Source organism: Battus philenor, unplaced genomic scaffold (genome assembly GCF_028537555.1).
Source record: "Battus philenor isolate CCGP_79_NKW_IND1 unplaced genomic scaffold, ilBatPhil1.0.hap1 SCAF_4, whole genome shotgun sequence".
Classification (NCBI taxonomy): Eukaryota; Metazoa; Arthropoda; class Insecta; order Lepidoptera; family Papilionidae; genus Battus; species Battus philenor.
The window spans coordinates 10584903-10603447 of record NW_027181704.1 but is presented as its reverse complement, the minus strand read 5'-3'; the positions used below and the strand labels follow the sequence as shown (position 1 = coordinate 10603447).

Sequence of the window (18545 nt, the reverse complement as noted above, 5' to 3'; positions counted from 1 at the left end):
TTATTATAATCGCGTTAATTCATAAATATATGTACACCACGGAAAATAATCCTACAGTATTTATTTAAAAACAACGCAGTACTAAAAATTCTCACATCTTGTCGTGAACATTCTTGATCTTTTAACTTGATGGTATCGTTATACTTAATTAGTGTCAAGTATAATAACGGAATTAGTGGAGATAAATCAAACAAAAATCTTTCTCTATTGTTAATAACTTAGAAACCAATAAGAGCTTCATACAACACTTAACTAAACACGAAATAATTATTTACTTTGTTAGATAAAATTTATGTAATCTATCACGTGCCCTAAAAATAAACGTCTATACAACTTTTTAAACTACAAATATTTAATGATGCTAACAATGTTTTATAAAAATAAATTTATTCAACGTCAAAAATACTCTATCATTTTCATAATTTTATTAAAAACGGCCGCAGCACGTTGATAGCCGCAAACATGTAGATGATAATTTTAATAAAACGGCAGATCTGAATAATAAAAAATTAAGTTTAATAAAATTAAGGTAAAAATTAGTAGTTGCTATCTCTTTATATTTAGCGTTTGATTAAACAAGATAGGTATGTGACATATAAAACGTTTATACCCACACCATCAACATTGTTTGTCGCGATCATTTAAAAACACATTCTGAAGGAAATAACACTCGAGGCGTGATTGTGCTTATCAATTTTATCTAAATATCTTAAGTTAAGGCATTATATAAATTGTCTCTATAATCCTCTCGTTATATGGTTGCCTTGGCATGTTTGTAACATTGAATATTTCTGGAGTTTGTAACGATTTGAAACTAAGTGTTTAAATGCTTCTTACGTACACGCCAAACGTTTATGACGCGAAGTAAATACTGTTTTACAAATTGCTGTGACAGGTAGACGTAGTTAGAAAATTTAATGAAGTTGTGCGTTGTAGCATGTTTTAATATTTCAATATGAAGAATGTAAACAAAAGCGACATAGAAAAAAAAGAGGATTATGATCCATTTCAAAATCGGAAAGTGGAAAAACCCAGTTCGTAAGTGCTTGAGTTTTGACATTACTAACATTGAATTATTTTCAACAGTACTTAATAGTTAATTGATTTTTAGATAAAAAAATATATTTTTAATGAAAGAGTACGTATTAAGAGGGTCGGAAAGTACTGTCGCTTATTAAGCTACATTCACACGACTACATTTTTAACAAGTTTTTATTTCTTATCAACAATATATTCACCTTCGTCATCAACAACCTTTTATCATGTAGTAAATAAAATTTTCAATGCCGGTGCAGTAAAAATCAATCGGTTTTTCCGTAAAACATGTCGACAGACACGACATTACTTTCCGGTCCCCCTAACAATATAAACACTGAGTAACAGCAATCCATTTATATAATACATATGTAATAGATTTTCACGTATGTACAGACTCATCGTAATATGTTCAAAATCATATGGCTTAGAGACTTTAAATTTGATAGGAGTATTCCTTTTATCAACAAGAGGTTAGTTAAGATTTTTCAAAAAATTTCTCTCGAAAGAGGTTTAGTGGACGGTTGTTTAAAAATATTTAGAACTGCGGGTAAAGACTTATGTCACCATTATTAATACAGTAGGTGCTATTATTCACATGTATTATATCTAAATATTAATAATACAAATAATATTTATATAAATATTATTTATATAAATATTAGTTCAATGTACATTGCAACGTACATAATTTTTTTTTTATATAAATGGTACAGATATCATAATGTTCGGGCTTAATACTAACAATGCACCTTACTCTTAAATTTCCAATATTTTCCAAATATCAATAATATAAAATCTTATGTAGCATTTGTATTATGTTCACTGGCTAGAAAGTTTTATTTGTTGAATACGTTTCATTGACTAAAATAAATGACAACTAAATGTTATGCTGGCACATTTATCTTTTGCGAAAGAAAACTATCACGAATGACATTTTTTCCCTCTCTACCGACGTACTAACTTCCTTTTGTATCTAGAAAACAATTAAAATAGTCACCTAAACATAATTTCAATTAAAATAAATTGCATGTAAGAGTGAAATTATTTTATTAGTCGCTGGTTCGATAACTGGGATACATTCTTGTATAATTCACACTTTTTGCATTAATTATATAGAATTACCACTGCTCACAAAGTAATTTTCAGAGGATGGGCAGCAGCGTCCTCTCCGTACCATAATACTATACTGCGATTGCCAACCCTCCTGCCAAGCGCGGCGATTATGGTAAACACCAGAGCACATCAGAGCTCATCCATAACTGGAAAGCTAAACATCAAAGAAGATTATACCACGCCCTTCTCCAGCCCCCATAGCCGTGCAAATTAATTCTGCTTGCATAATAACGCGTGGGGAGCTCCTCTGATATCCAAATCATCGAGGCACATGGCCTACGCTTTTAAAAGTAGGAAAGTATGCGAAAGCGTTCGCATTGTTTCAACAAGAGGCGTCAAAGAAGTTCTTGGAACTTTAGCCGGTATGAGTCCGACAAGATCATTTCGTTGCCTCTGAAGTAATAGGGTATAACAAAAGACTGTAGGTAGTTATTTTTTTGTGTCGCAATGGCAATACTGTACGATAAAGGCAATAAAACCTAAATAATCTCAGCTGTAAGGCATACTCTACCGCCTGATGTGACAAATCAAATGCCGCATACTATACTAAATTTTAATAGTATTAAGTACATAACTTAGTGAGCCAAACTCGCTGTTAATCCGAGCATTTTTTTAATTTGTAATTTTTCGCGAGCTGCAAGTATAAACTAAATATTTCAAACAGCATGCAAAACGATATTTAAAAGATTACACGAATAACATTTTTGGCGATATAAAATGAAAAGTTAGCTAGTTGTGTTGAATTTTATTTATTAAAAAAAAACTTAATAGAACACATTTATCTCCCTTCTCATTAGAAGTAAAATTCGTTATAATTTGGTGTATTATTAGTGATAACACTTTTAAAAAACTCTGTTAGACTTTGGTTAGTAAATACTGATGAACTTGAATTTAACGATATTTTTTTTAAATAAAATAACACATGAATTTAAAGGTAATGTTTTGATATCGGTAATTGTATTTAATTTAAAGGTAAAGGTAATTTATTGAGAGCGAATAATAATTATTAATTAAAGCCGCAAGTGTAGCTAAACAAAATTGTCTTCTCATTTTTGCTGATGATTGGTCGCGTTTACGTCTCTAATTACAAGTTAGATCGGCAAGGATGAGTTTACATGCACTGGCTTATATCATTTTTAACGAAGGCTCAATGTAAACGTTCTTTGTTTTTCCTTGTTTTAGAGACATCAGATCCACTGCTAATCTGATCAAGGCGTCGTTGGGATCTGGACTATTGGCAGGACCTTTGGCTTTTGCCAATGCTGGTTGGGGCGTTGGAATTGTTGGCACAATTATTATCGGGATCATATGCGGACATTGTGTCCATATATTGGTGAGTAAAACTCGTTTAAAGAAAAAACCATAAACATTTTGTGGCTTGACCGAAACTATTATTTACTACACAATATTTATTAATAAATTAACATACAAGACGTTTTGATTACATTAGTACTATGAATAATAATATATTTTTTTTAAGATTACACGATCGATTCTTTGTTTCATATTTTCGTCTTGAGGCTTTTTTGTCTAATTCAAAATCAAACTATCTGTATTCAAGTAAGACACGCATTCTAATGTCGTCGATTATTTTAACATTATAAGTAGTAAGCTACCCCCGACGGATAGAAACGGAGAGCAACTCGCTCTTATTGAATAAATTTTAACTTAATTTTGTTTCATTTATTTTGTTTCAATATATGTACAAAGTACATGCATTTTGATTTAATATTTGCTTCGCGCGTCATCGCGACGTAGATATTAAGTTCATTGACTTTTGACTGCACGTGCATCATTTTTTTAAACAAATTAGTGCTCAATTAGACCTTGATCGGATCGCTTCGTTTTATTGACCGTTCCCAGGTTGCGGCTAGTTTGGGCACTCGCATTGACACTTTCAATTTGCATATTGCATAATTATTGACATTTCGACATCTTGCATTTACATCCAACAATATGTACATTATAATATCAACCAAGTTAATAAAACAACATATACACATTAAACGTAATTAACAAATAAGCAATTTTAATAAAAAAATTCAAATTCCAGGTGAAGACTTCCCGGGGTTGCTGTAAATTAGAACGTAAACCGTTACTCGGGTATGCCGAAACGGCGGAGTCTGTCTTTTTAAATGGACCAAAGAGTGTACGACGCTACGCCTATTTAGCTAAGTAAATAAATTTATTTATATTTATTTACTTTATGTATCTTCATTTACTTATGTCAAATAGGTACGCCAACAACAAAACATAACATATGCTTACATTAGCTCAGTATAAAATACAAACCTACAAACGTACAAAATTAAATATATTTACCTATTATTGGCGCCCAGAGTCCTATAATTATATTTAACGGCTTTACTTACTTTAATTACAGTGATAACGTAGAAAAAAGTAGGAAATAATGATCATAGCTTTAGTTAATTAAAAAATGTTTTTTTACTAATTAATGTAAACTACAATAATAACCATGAACCTAATAGTAAGATTATACTTGAATCTATTATATACAGTGCTATTTTTTCCCTCTTCGTCTTCTTATCTTAAAAACCGTTACCACCTCCTAAATACCACTCAAGCTCGTTGTTTACGATCGTCAGAGAATCCGGAATTAGAAATTCCCAAGCATGCATCCTTGACAAACCATTTACTGTATAAGTTGCACGCTTTTGCAAAGAGTTGGCAGTCGGTAATAAAAGTTTTTAAGAAACTAGTAAAACTTATTAATTATCAATTTAGTATTTTGTTTACCACTACAAGAGATACTTGTACTTGATATATGTATATATTGTTTTTTACTGTACAGTATATGTATTATAATATAGTATATAGTAGTTTTATGGTATATGGAATTTAGGTCCGCGCGTCACAAGCAATTTGTAATATGTACGAGTATGTATATCTATTTCCAATCTAATATTTGATAACCGCTCGCTCTATTTTTCTTTATTAACAAAGACCAACCAATGGTTGTTTAGAAGAAATCGCCTTTTACATTTCTTCTTTTGCTTATTTGACATAATTTATTTTTATTTCCCTTGCGATGCACAATAGGACGTCCACCCACAAGCTGAATAGACCGTTTCCAAAAGGTTTTATAGGAAATCTCAAAGAGAATGCCATGTCCAGCTGGTGGACGTTTAACGGCAGAAATGGTGATAATGATTATGGCACAATAAATAGTCAATAAATAAATAAATAAATATAGAAAATAATTAAGTTTATCAAAAAGTAATTAAAATAGCTGATACCCGTAACATTTTATAAAATTAACAATTTATTTAATAATAATAAAAAAATAATATAAATGATTTGTTTCAGAATATTTAGTGAATTTGCTTTAGTTTCGACTTATGTAGGCGTGTGTTGTATTTACAGCGTGCTGATATCAGATTCTATAAAACAGGTATTATTTTTAATTATTAATAACGATACAGATATGTTACATTAGCATGAACCAATTTAAATTTTTAAGAAACAATACCTTTATTTAATATGTTTTTGGGAAATTTCCTTTGATTGTGCTCAATAGACCCATGCCATCGGATTTTCCTTTAGTGTTTGACTCCAGACTTCCTATTATACTTTTAAATTCATTATTAATTTATTATAGATCTTGCTGTCCGTCGTACTGTCTTCATCAGATGTAATCTTGAAATCCATTCTTGCTTATTACATGCCAAAAAAATTCCAGCGAAATTTTTTACTATTAGGGTTTTAGTTTCAAAATACGATTTCTCTTTTAAAAAACGGCCCTTTCGAGTGTAACTTCATAAAATTCTTTTTTAACTCATCTTCACTTGGCAAAAGGAATATTTCTACCAATCCTCTAATTCTTGTAGTTTCTGAGATATAGTGATAAGTAAATACATTGCTGGAAATCTCTTTTAAACAAATATAATAGCGCGCGTAATTTGTGAGTGCTCTGTTTATTGTACCACATTCATTAGAGTCTGAACTAACCATAAATCTTATTTTAAAAGTATTGGGTGTTATTTTGGAGAACCTCGTTTTAATATAGATTAGGCTAATATTTATTAAGGTTCTTATTTTGTTTCAGTTGATAGATACATACGTTCCCTCTGTAATACTCCCAGTTGAATATTACTGTCTGATAATTTTGGGTCCCATTGCATTACTATGTCAAGTTAAGTACTTGAAATGGCTAGCAATATTTTCATTTCTAGCCAACATATTTCTAGTATTAACATACCTGATTTGTTTGTATTATATTTTTGGGAGCGAAATCACATTAGCCGATAAGAGAGTTGCTGGGGACCCTTGGAGATTTCCGGCATTTGTCTCGTAAGTACTGCAACAATTTTTATTTCATCATCATCATAATTTCAGCAGTAAGACGTTCACTGCTTGATATAGCCCCTCCCCCCTCAAGACTTCCTGAAGGATCGAAAGAAAGCGGTCTGCACACAGTGTGTGTCTATTCACATTGTTCGTGACTTCCTACGCTGCGCTTGCTGATCCTTGGTCTCCTCTCCGGAACTTCAAGACTTCAGCAGTCATATTTTTTGCGCGCAATGCAGGCCACATTCCTCTGCCACTTTTACGTGTGATTCCAATTTTCATTTTCAAATGACAGATTGAAAACATGTTCATTGAACCATATAAGTGATAAATATTATAATACCTCGCAACTTGCAATAAAATTATAGTGAATTTGAAATAGAAACATATTCATCAGTAAACGAATTCATGTTTTATTAATAAACAAGATATATTAGTGTGTATAGTTCTCTCATAAATTTTATTATATGCCTATTATGTATATGTTTATTTTATGCTGGCCTTGTGATAATACGTAGATATTTTAAATCGCAGCTGCTATATCGCAGGTGACCGCTTCATTAAACATGGATAAAGCTGAATAAAATTTTTTTGAATTTTTTTCTAATCGGTACTATTCACAATAATAATATGACGATTACACACTAATTTCAAACAAATTTCTTGTCCATTTATATGCACACAAGATGTACATAAATTAAAAAATAAAGTTGATAAAGAACTGCATGTCAATTTCTAATGGTAGAATTTCATTGTTTATCTAAGCAAAACTTGTTACCACTTCCAGCACAGTGATTTTCGCAATGGAAGGTATTGGGGTGGTGATGCCTGTTGAAAACGCAATGAAGAAGCCACAACACTTCCTCGGTTGTCCAAGCGTCTTAGTAGTTGCAATGACAGCTATCGTCTTCTTCTACAGTACTCTCGGATTATTCGGTTACTTCAGATACGGCGATGTTCTTAGAGGATCTATCACACTAAATCTTCCTTTGGATGACTGGTTTGTGTTACATTTTTACGTATTTTAATCAATTAATAGCTAAATTAAAACCTTAAGCTTGCTATATAATAAGAAAATATTGTTAAATATGTTATAATAAAATTAATAATGTTTGTATTAAGAGCAATAACTAGACAGTATCTCTAATCACTTAATTTCGATGAATAGAAATGACGTACCTTTTATCTCGAAAGGAATAATGATTAAATTATGACGCACACGAAATCAAATGACCAAGGTCAAAACATATTATTATATTGTGTCTATAGAAAAAAATCGTCACTAGAAAATTTAATTAAGATGTATTCTTTTTATATTTATAATATTAATAGTGTATTTATCTTACATTACATCAATGTGTTATTATAATGAAACTATCTTTTAAGGCCAGCAATTTGCGCCAAAGCTTTTATAGCGCTGTCAATTTTCTTCACATACCCGCTTCAATTCTATGTGGTCTTCGATATCTTCAAAAAGCATACTGATCGCTATATAAAAGACAATTACCGCAATATCACAGAAGTGGTTGCCAGAATTATAGGAGTCGGATTTTGTGGTATGTATTTTTTTTATTTCTTTTATGAGAGGATTAGTAAATTCATGGAAAATTGTTATTTTTCTAAATCAATAATCGGTGTTCAACATTACGGCACAGTATGAGGTTGTCTACCCCTGTGTCGCCGACTCTGAGTTGTGTAACTTCGTATTGATTAATGTTGCGATCTTCATAGCTCGTGCGGCTACTATCACTGTTACCTATCACTCGCCCAAAAACATTACTAACTACTATGCCCTCTCCGAAACATACTAACCAGTCTTTTGCAAAAGATATAATAGTTATGTATCTTTTTTTTTTTTAATGTTTTAATATATGTTCAGACAAGGTTCAATCTTAAACGGTGAATATGTAAGTATATTTATTCTTTATATTAATTATGCACTACGTGAACAAGATATGACTGTAGGCGAATGTACACTGTAGACGAGTAAGAGCCTTATAAATATATGTTAATTCTTGTTGTTGTTGTAAATGCACTTAGTTATTTCATCTAGAGTAGTTATTCCAATCACGATAAACCAGTTGAAAGTTTAATGACTGCATAAAATATTTGGAATATATATTATTTATAGATATATTTAATCAACCGTCTTCATAATGAATTATTGATCACATTGCCGACAAAAGATATTTCTTCTGTGGCTCTTTCTGTGCCAAAATATTAATATAATTTATTAAAAAAGTTATTGAATTACAATAACAATAATTATAAATTTAAATTTTCATTACAGCTGGCATCGGTATCGCTCTACCGTTACTGGAGCAAATAATTAACATCGTGGGCGCATGTTTCTACTCAATCCTTGGCTTAATTATCCCTGCCACTCTCGAGACAGTATTTCGATGGCAAAACTTGGGTAGACTGAAGTGGGTGTTATGGAAAAATTTGCTTATCGTAATATTCGGTATTGGAACCATCATATCCGGTTGTACGGTTACCATATTAGATATTATAGAAATTTTACATAAAAAAATCGAATAGTTTTTTTTATCAGAATCTCAATTTACGCTACTTATAATTTTATTTAAAATTAATTAATGATGTATAGATTTATTACTTACCTTTAATGTTTTTAGATTATAATTTCTGAAATAAAGTATTCAACTATATTTTTGTTGTATTTTATTTTGTTTTTGAAAGTTATACATGTAGAAAATTTGAAAAATTCTTCTAATCTGCAGCTGAGATTAACTGTTCATATTGCGGACCACCGAAAGCGATACAAATGAGAAGGGCCTCGTGATGCGTAGAATAGTCGGCCATTAGGTTCTTAAGGTTTATTAGTGAAGACCACGGATTAGCATACCCAGCGAAGGACGTACACTCAAAGTAGACAGACCACTTTGTAACGGTGATTACAAAGTGGTCTGTCTACTTTGTCGTTATATTACGCTGATTGAGGACCGCTTTATACCTGTCCTAGTAGAAATCTAAGGGAAAGCCTATATTAATTAAAGAAATATGGCTGAAATAATGATGATGAATTACAAGGAATTATAAGTCATAAACAAGTTCGATCAAAGATCCTCTGCTTGAAACTAACAGAAAAGTTACTGAAGCAAGCTGTAACTTTCAAGGCAAACCAAGAGATATAATCAAATAAATTTACATAGTATTGTCATAACGGAACCGAACCAAATACCCCTCACGGTCAAGTGCGGTTCCAACTAACTACAGTTATTTTAACAAAAAGAATTATTTGCTTTCATACCGCATTACGGCATTTTTTACCTTATTATTTATTTTATTTATACTATATGTTATTAAATTGTTACAAAAGTAAAATCAAAGTTGTACGTGTAAGTATGTAACCAATATTTAATAAAATTTTGAAAAATAATTTAAAATAGTTAAGATTATTTACAATGATATCGCGGACCGATATTAGTATCCAAATGTTTATTATGGGAAGGGAAATTTCATAAGAGAATAATTAGGTTGTCTTATCTTATCTTAAAAATCCGGTTTCCGCAACCAAGCGACACTGCTCTGTTTGCGTCGGGGTTGGCTTCAGTCTAACCAGACCTATAAGATATATTAAAGATAAATATGTAATACGTAATGTGTATATAATATGACTATTTTACGATTGAGAATTATAAAAACAATAATTTAGATTGTAAAGTCGGGTATAGACTGTATACAATATGCGAAATAAATATTATAACTTTTTTTAATGAGTTTTAATAAACTAAAATATGTTGAGTCTAATTAAAATAAGTGCGCACGCAGTAATTAAGTTATATAACACTCGAAAGTATTACAACTAAACAAACACTTCATTTTAATCCCTTTTGCAGTTGATATAATAACACAATGCTCGTTTATCTCGGAACATATTGAAGTGCAGTGATTATCGTCATTAAATGATTATATTCAGATGAACCGACGTGGTATAAGTTTTCTTAAGAATTGTTTAAAACAAAAGTAGGTTTTCTCTCTCTCTGTTCATCTTACATTCTCTTAAAATATAAAAGTTTTATTGACTCTATTTCTTTTATGTTGTGATATGAACAAAAATGGATTCGAAACTAAATACACCGAATCTGGAGTATAATCCTTTTCAACATCGGAAAGTCAAAAAGCCAAATTCGTGAGTACCTATAAACAACTTAACATAAATATTGACGGAACACACTATTGATGATATTAACTAAAGATGGATAAAACCGTATTAATTGACATACGAAACTGTTTAAAATTTTTTCGTTTTAATGATTTGAATAAACATTTCATGTACTAATTATTTGTAAATTGTTTTAATAATGATTACGGTATGAAAATTTTTTTTATAAAAAATAGTAAAAAGAAAAAATGCACGAGAAATTACCATAAACACAATCCAATCCGGCTCTCCGCCATTTTCTTATTAATTTTTTATTCTCTAATATTAATAGGTAGAGAGTAAGACATTCGACATATTTTAACTTTATTACAAATTATATCGTAAATCAATTAGCGAAATTTTTAAATTTGTTGAACCTCACGTACTGTCATTAAGACAAGTGGGATTTAAAAGTTTTCGGTCAAGTGTTTTGGTATAAAAATAAAACTCACTCTGAACATCATATTTATTATAAGTTCTATGGCAAATAAAAATATTATTAAAAGAGGAACATCACAAAACCGACTTAATTTTAAATGTTAAAAAGATGTATGATCAAATGAAATTAATTTACTCTTATCTCATTACTGTTAATTACTGTAATGAACAACAAAAAATTACAGTACTTAATAGCAAGCATTTGATACATAAATTTATTTTTTGGATCGTAACAGTAAAAATTACTTTACGGATATTATGATGGTTAACAATATAAGGTTAAAATGCCAAAAAAAATGATTTTTACACAGCAAGTACTGGAAATATTAATCAAGGTTCTATTTGTGTGTATTTGTCTTTATTCTGAATTTATTATTAACAGTAAAATATTTAAGGAGTTAACAAAAACGTTACTTTGTTTCAGAGACATTCGTTCTTTAGCGAATTTAATTAAAGCCTCTCTTGGTTCGGGACTCCTAGCCATTCCTCTAGCTTTTGCTAATTCGGGTTGGGTTTTGGGGATTGTTAGCACAGTCGTCATTGCTTTTATTTGTTGCCACTGCGTATATATTTTCGTAAGTTCTTTTATATATTTTTCATTGTAAACAAATATTAGCTGTGGGAGAAAGCAGATTCCGGACAAAACACATTGCAGCTGGGGCTTCAAGGTTCTGGAGTGGAGACCATGAAAAGGCAAGTACAGCGGAGGACGTCCACCCACAAGCCGGACAGCCTTGTTATTGTCGACATAAGAGGCTGGATGCAGGCCGCTTCCCACCTTTCTAAGCCTGAAATAATTACGATAATGATAAGTGGATATCACGAATAACATACAATTTGTGTTATTAATATCGATTATTTTTAATATCGATATTGACTGTTTTTTACTCTTGAACAAGTATAATTGTCGCCACAAACATGTTATACTCTATCGTAAAGATTACACAGCACCCTGGTGTTGATTCATAACAAATATAAATTTGAAAGAACTGCTGTTAATGATATCAAAAAATTGGCTTTTTCTATTTTACTTTATATACGATATACATAAAAAATATTACGTTATAATTTTCTTGGAGTAAACGTATAATAAGTAAAATTTTGGATACGAGATCTTTATTTATCGTGGAAACAATTTTTCCTACCGACTTAACTCTCCATTTACTAAGCCTGTTCCCAGAATCAGAACACTATCGTACTACCGTAGTATATGATATCCTATATGCATTAATTTATAACTGTTTCAATCATTGATGTATCTTATTAACAAAGTTTTACATAAAAAAATTTCACAACATGTTCAAAATAATACGTAACATATTACGAAACTTTTCGAAATAACTGTAAGAGATAAATCTTTCTCTTTTAAGGTTCAAACATCGCATGGGTGTTGCCGTATTATACAAAAACCTTTACTCGGGTACGCAGAAACCTGTAGAGTGGTCTTCGAAATCGGACCAAAAGCAATACGACCTTACGCAGTCTGGGCTAGGTAATGCGCTTGACATGAATTTTAATAACATTCTTATAAAAACATTTAACCTAGTTTATAACCTAAACTAAAATTTGAACGCATTGAAATATTTGCTAACTTGTTGACATTAAAGTTTAAAGAATGAATTTAAAAGAGAGATGTCGTTTCTGAAAGTTACACAATATTTTTACCTCGGCTGATTTTTATTATATATAAATATAAAACATTAGCTTTGTTAGCATCCAAAATTTATTTATTAAAAGATATGGGGACAAATTCCATCCAATCAGTCAATAAATAATTATAGTTCCACAGAATTCAGTGAATTATTATTAACACTAGCCGAGTCACACCCGTAATCGATTAAGTCTGTTCTAATTAAAAAGTCAAGTTCACATCGACCAGCTGATAGCAGGTACTGTCAAACGCAACAGCTTAAATGTTTGACAATTATGGCAGATAATAATGATCACTTTTGTGACCACAGCTTGTTAGCTTATGAGATAACAATTGTAGAATTTTATTACTTAAAGTTTCGTCTTTTATCGTTAGTTGAAACCATTTCGACCAAAATAATATTATGCCAAATTATTTACGAAAAAATATCTTTTTTTTAAATTATCACACTATGCGACGTATCAAACATACCTACATAAATATTCTTGCCTATTTTTTAAAATCTTTAACATTCTAATGTTCTGAAATATCTTTCGACCTTCCTTCAAACAAGTGAAATATTTCATAAAGGAATTACAAAATATTAATCACCTTTACTTGCCTTGAGGTTCACAATAACAACAGCCTATTTCACTAACATATGGACAAAACAAGCGGTGAGTCGTGACGATCTAATTGCTACGAACTCGTTGCTTTTACACATTTTTATTTTATAACACATTTAATATAATGTTATTGCAGAAGAGTTCAACCTATTTAATTAAGATTGAATAATTTTTTTTATTTCCAATAAGTAATTATATTTTAAATTTGAAACTTGTTTTTACTGTGTAATACTTTATTTTTCAGCATATTCGCAGAATTTTCGTTACTTTTTACATACGTAGGAGTATGCTGCATATTTACAGTACTTATTGCTGACTCTATTAAACAGGTATGATAAGTATATAAAAATAGATGACTAGTTCAATTTACGAAAATCATTAGAATGGATTTTTATTTCTGACCCTAAAAGTTGTTATGACAAATAGTAAATTTGTCATCGTTCCTTCATTCTTTGTCCCTGCTAGTAAGGGTTCTAGTTTTTTATTATTGTTAGAGTCACAAGGTGGACTGACGGCTTTGATTTTCGAAAGGCACTGAATGCTAGCCGCATCTTACTAGCCCTGTTGGAAAACTCTGGAAGAAACCTACGTACAGCGGTGAACGTAATGATAATAATGAAAACCGCAAATCTAATATCCTCTACGAGTGTCATATGAGTGTTTATAAAAAAAATTGTTCACACATTTCTTTTTTGAAAAAAAAAGTTTAAACATGATAAAAGGCGTTCGATAGTTATACGCGTAAAAATTTTTTGATGTTATTAAAATGTTAAATTTATAATTAAAATATTTGAATGTCTTTTTAGCTGTAAAATTTTTAACTACGCATCAAATAAAAGCCTTTAAACTATTAGTCTATTACTGTAATATTCACAAGATGAAGCCAAGATAATTTTATTGTCGAATATAAATAAATGGATAAAAAAGATACTTATCATACATAAAAGAGATTTTCACCTATGTACTGAAACATCACGAAATCTCAAGAACCATACGACTTGAATTTTTTTTTGTTTTTACCCAGAATAAATATTATGAAATTATACTCACAAAAGGCAGGGCCTTGCGAAACAGACAGAGAACAGTTACTCTATGAGTGAATTGTAACATTTTAGAACTATACTTAAGGTTTAAATTCTGAAACTACCTGAACACGGACGTAAATAAATGCCGTATGCTAATAATTAAAAATATTAGCATATTTCTATTAAGATACAATCTGTGTATAACAATCCCTATTGTTTACAGTTGTTTGACCGTTACATAACAACAGTGGATTTACCTGTGGAGTACTACTGCCTCATACTGCTCCTACCGTTATGCTTGATGTGCCAAATCAGATATTTAAAGTGGCTAGCGCCTTTCTCTTTGCTAGCCAACATTTTACTCGTCGCCACGTTTGCTATATGCTTGTACTACATTTTCAAAGACGAAATTATATTCTCCGATAAGAAAATGATTGGAGCTGCATACAGATTCCCTGTGTTTCTCTCGTAAGTAAACATTGCATCTTATCATTCTTTTAATACATCTTTAATTCGAATATAATGCTTTTATACGTGAATACGTGAAACATGATGACGTTAATAATAATGTGATTGTTGCATAAGGTATTTCAACATTTTTCAAGATAAAATTGTAAAATTACTACCGTCTTAATATTTAAAAAATTCCTTTATCTTGAATAGCTGTTGAAAGAATAAAATTATTCACTATTTGGACATTATGACACACTGTGTCTCATAAATCAACGTCAAGTTGTAATTTTGTGATAAGGCAGGTAGTTGCTAACTCCATAAAGTTAATCAGGCAAATCAAGTTAATGATCACTGTTGTATTCTTTCTATTACAATGACTACGATCCATATTTTTTTATTATTTTTGTTTCACTTTAATGTTACCGACGATAACCCTTCTATAAACCACAAAATATAATTTATACATTTATATATCTGAAACTGGATTTTTTTAAAAATAACACGCTAGTTCATCATTTTCTAATTATTAAAAAGAGACAGATTTCTTATAATAATTTTCTGGGGTTGACCATTCGCTCTGTCATCCGGTCTGAACTTCACATTGAGATATGGGTCAACCTGTGCAAGTAAAGAGCACCGCTACCTTTTCCCTTAAGTAAAAAGAAATCTCAATACGTATCACGAAAGTGTGGTAGTTTTTTATTTAAGAAAATTATTTATTTTTTACAGAACTGTTATATTCGCTATGGAAGGCATGGGCGTGGTGATGCCTGTTGAAAACACTATGAAGAAACCTGAACACTTTCTCGGTTGTGCTGGAGTATTGGTTATAGCTATGACACTTATTATGCTTCTGTATACTACCTTGGGCCTGTTTGGATACTTCAGATACGGCGACGCTTTGAAGGGATCGATTACTTTAAATCTGCCAATCGATGAATGGTAAACATATCTCTAGTACCTTTTTACTTATTCTAATATCTGTGTAGTTAAAATTTAGTTAGTAATTTGTTGATTATTATTTTTGAATTCAAGTCGAAACCACAAAAGTTCCTAAACCATAATTAAAAGTAACTTTTATCTTTTTTGGCTTTTGTGGAAAAAAGTTTCGGATAGCCGCTCTTGCGGAGGAATCGATAGAATAGATTAGATTTGTACCAACTTGAAAGCCCACGATGTTTCGACGTTTGGCCGTGGGAGAGAAGGAAGAAATCTCCCCTTCTCCTTTACTCTGCATCTGGCTTATGATGTTGACTCAGAGAGGCGGTGTTATGCCAGCTCTACACGGAGGCTGGCGACGTAGGTCCCTCTCAATATCACAGAGTGACCAGGCCTCGGCTACTAAGCCTCCACGCCCCACAAAGAGAGATCAACAAAATCAAAGGAGAGATGCCATTTTATCATAACTAATACAGATCGTATTTTTTATAATACGTTCATACGATAATATAGTTTAAATTATTATGACATAGATATAACATGATAAAATTTTATTGGTTAATTTTTCGAGCATTCACGAAATCTTTTTATGGTGTAATTGTAAATAAATTTTTACATTTCAGGCCTGCTATTTGCGCTAAGAGTTTCATAGCTTTATCCATTTTATTAACGTACCCGCTCCATTTCTACGTAGTTTTAGATATATTTACGAAGTACACAGAGCCTCATATAAAGGAAAAGTACAGGAATATTACACAAGTACTGGCCCGAATTGCGGTTGTTTGTTTTTCAGGTGATTAAAAATATTAAGTGCTACCTAACTTGTATGATCACAACTCATTATACATATGTGACTAACATCATCGTCTGCAGTTTATTTGCTAATTATTTGCATAAGGCGTTAGAAGATATTTCAATTTTTTTCTAAATATTTTGAATTTCAAGGGGAAAAATTCTTTACTAAAATTTATAGAACGAGCGATCGAAAGCGTGATATATTTATTCATATTACTATCCCTATACCCTTTGAAATCATTTACGTTGTTCAATTATGTGCTTCATAAGAAAATAAGAATCAGATTGACCTCATCTACAATGACATCCTTCAATTTAAAGCTACTAGGTTTTGAAATAAGCCCTGGTCTGAGAAGAGCCCTAAACAGACTCAAACCGATTTCTTTATTGTGGTCGCTTTCATTGTCCTTGATACAATAATAAAGCAACTCACTCCCAAACTCTATTGTACCCCATCACACTGTAATAGAATTTATAGAGCGTAATAATGTTTGTCCAGGTTTATTTCTAATTTGTTGTTGTTTTGAGTCTAAGACGTATATTTTAATTTTTGTCTTTAAATATTTAAGTTTAATAATTTCTTGTTAATATCTAAACATGGTTTATTTGCCGATTATTTTTTACGTAAAGCATCTAGTATATGTCCATATCAATAAGATTGGTATTTTAGTGGTTTTAGTTAATTTTCTCGCCTCGCTTTCCCAATGCGTGGTACAGCGGTTTCAATTGCACTATAGTGTTAATTGTAAAATTATTTTTAAAGTATACTTTTAATTTAAATTGTATTTGTTTTACAGGTGGCATCGGAATAGCTCTTCCAATGTTAGAACAAATAATTAACATAGTAGGTGCCCTCTTCTATTCAATATTAGGCCTCATTATTCCTGGTGTTATAGAGACTATCTTTCGATGGGAAAATCTAGGTAGATACAGATGGATACTATGGAAAAATACTTTCATAGTTCTATTTGGACTAGGCAGTTTAATTTCAGGGTGCACTGTTACAATTCTCGATATTATTGACAGGCTTAAGAGTAAGACGACATGATACAGCTATTGGTAATATTATTTGTTTTCTTTAATAATAGTAAACTTAATCATTAAAAAGCCACCACAGAAGCAAGTAAGCTTTGCTTGATATGGAAAATACTGTAGCTGTACATATTTATTTCTTCATTAGTAATTTTCGGAAAGCTCACAGAAGAAATAAAAAATAATAATATAAAAACACATATGAGAAGGCCATTCAAATGTTTTAACAAATAATACAAAAACACTTTACAGGAGTTATACTGTCAGAATTATAAATATAATATCGATAATTTTGTTGTAAATTTATTCTTCAAAAATTCATTAATCGTTGATTTGCCAATCACGAGAAAAAAACATTTAAAATTCTTCAATTTAAATAAATTTATTTGATAAGTCGTAAAATTAAAATAAGACAAATGTATTTATATAAGGAGGTTTCAAATCCGCATTTGACTAAAAGAGAAAAAAAAATTCTTTTGTTATCTCAAAACTAGTAGTATCAAAGTAGTCTTAAGTCATAGTCAGAACGCTCGTATTAGGAAACTATATTGTCTGTATGTAGATTGCGCATGACTTGTTTTATCTTTAACCATGTTTTATATTACTAAACATGAATTCCTAAAAGTAAGTTCTGTTAAAGTCAAGTAAGAAAACAAATTTCATTAATCAACGTTCAGTATATTTCTGCCTATAACAATAATTATCTAATGAATGATCTGAAACGATTACTTAGCCACGCCTTAATGTAAGGTATGTCCTGTTAAGCTATTCAAGAAATATTTATGTAATCTTGCGAGTTTAATAAGTGGTTTGAAATGCGTACCTAGAAGGAGAACAAGTACGACCAGCGTTTCAAAAGTTTACGCCTGTTTTACTTTATCTTACCTGTATGTCTACAGTGTATAAAAAATCCTAATGACTTTTTTTTATTTTCCGTTCTAACGAAAAAAAAATTAATTTTATCCTTGTATAGACATAATCAG

The 18545-nt window shown here is 30.8% G+C and overlaps 2 protein-coding genes across 2 annotated transcripts; both read left to right on the top strand.

Annotated features, from left to right (window-relative positions):
- The first annotated feature begins 724 nt into the window (after window positions 1-724).
- On the top strand, window positions 725-9128 carry LOC137928833 (proton-coupled amino acid transporter-like protein pathetic). Its single transcript, XM_068771821.1, has 8 exons — window positions 725-1038; window positions 3334-3484; window positions 4205-4326; window positions 5479-5563; window positions 6218-6462; window positions 7247-7459; window positions 7846-8015; window positions 8750-9128. Exons 1-8 carry the CDS (start codon window positions 956-958, stop codon window positions 8998-9000), a joined length of 1320 nt encoding a protein of 439 aa, XP_068627922.1. The 5' UTR covers window positions 725-955; the 3' UTR covers window positions 9001-9128.
- A 1276-nt stretch (window positions 9129-10404) lies between these two features.
- On the top strand, window positions 10405-17801 carry LOC137928829 (proton-coupled amino acid transporter-like protein pathetic). Its single transcript, XM_068771818.1, has 8 exons — window positions 10405-10612; window positions 11487-11637; window positions 12433-12554; window positions 13563-13647; window positions 14567-14811; window positions 15526-15738; window positions 16359-16528; window positions 17328-17801. Exons 1-8 carry the CDS (start codon window positions 10539-10541, stop codon window positions 17576-17578), a joined length of 1311 nt encoding a protein of 436 aa, XP_068627919.1. The 5' UTR covers window positions 10405-10538; the 3' UTR covers window positions 17579-17801.
- The last annotated feature ends 744 nt before the right edge of the window (window positions 17802-18545 follow it).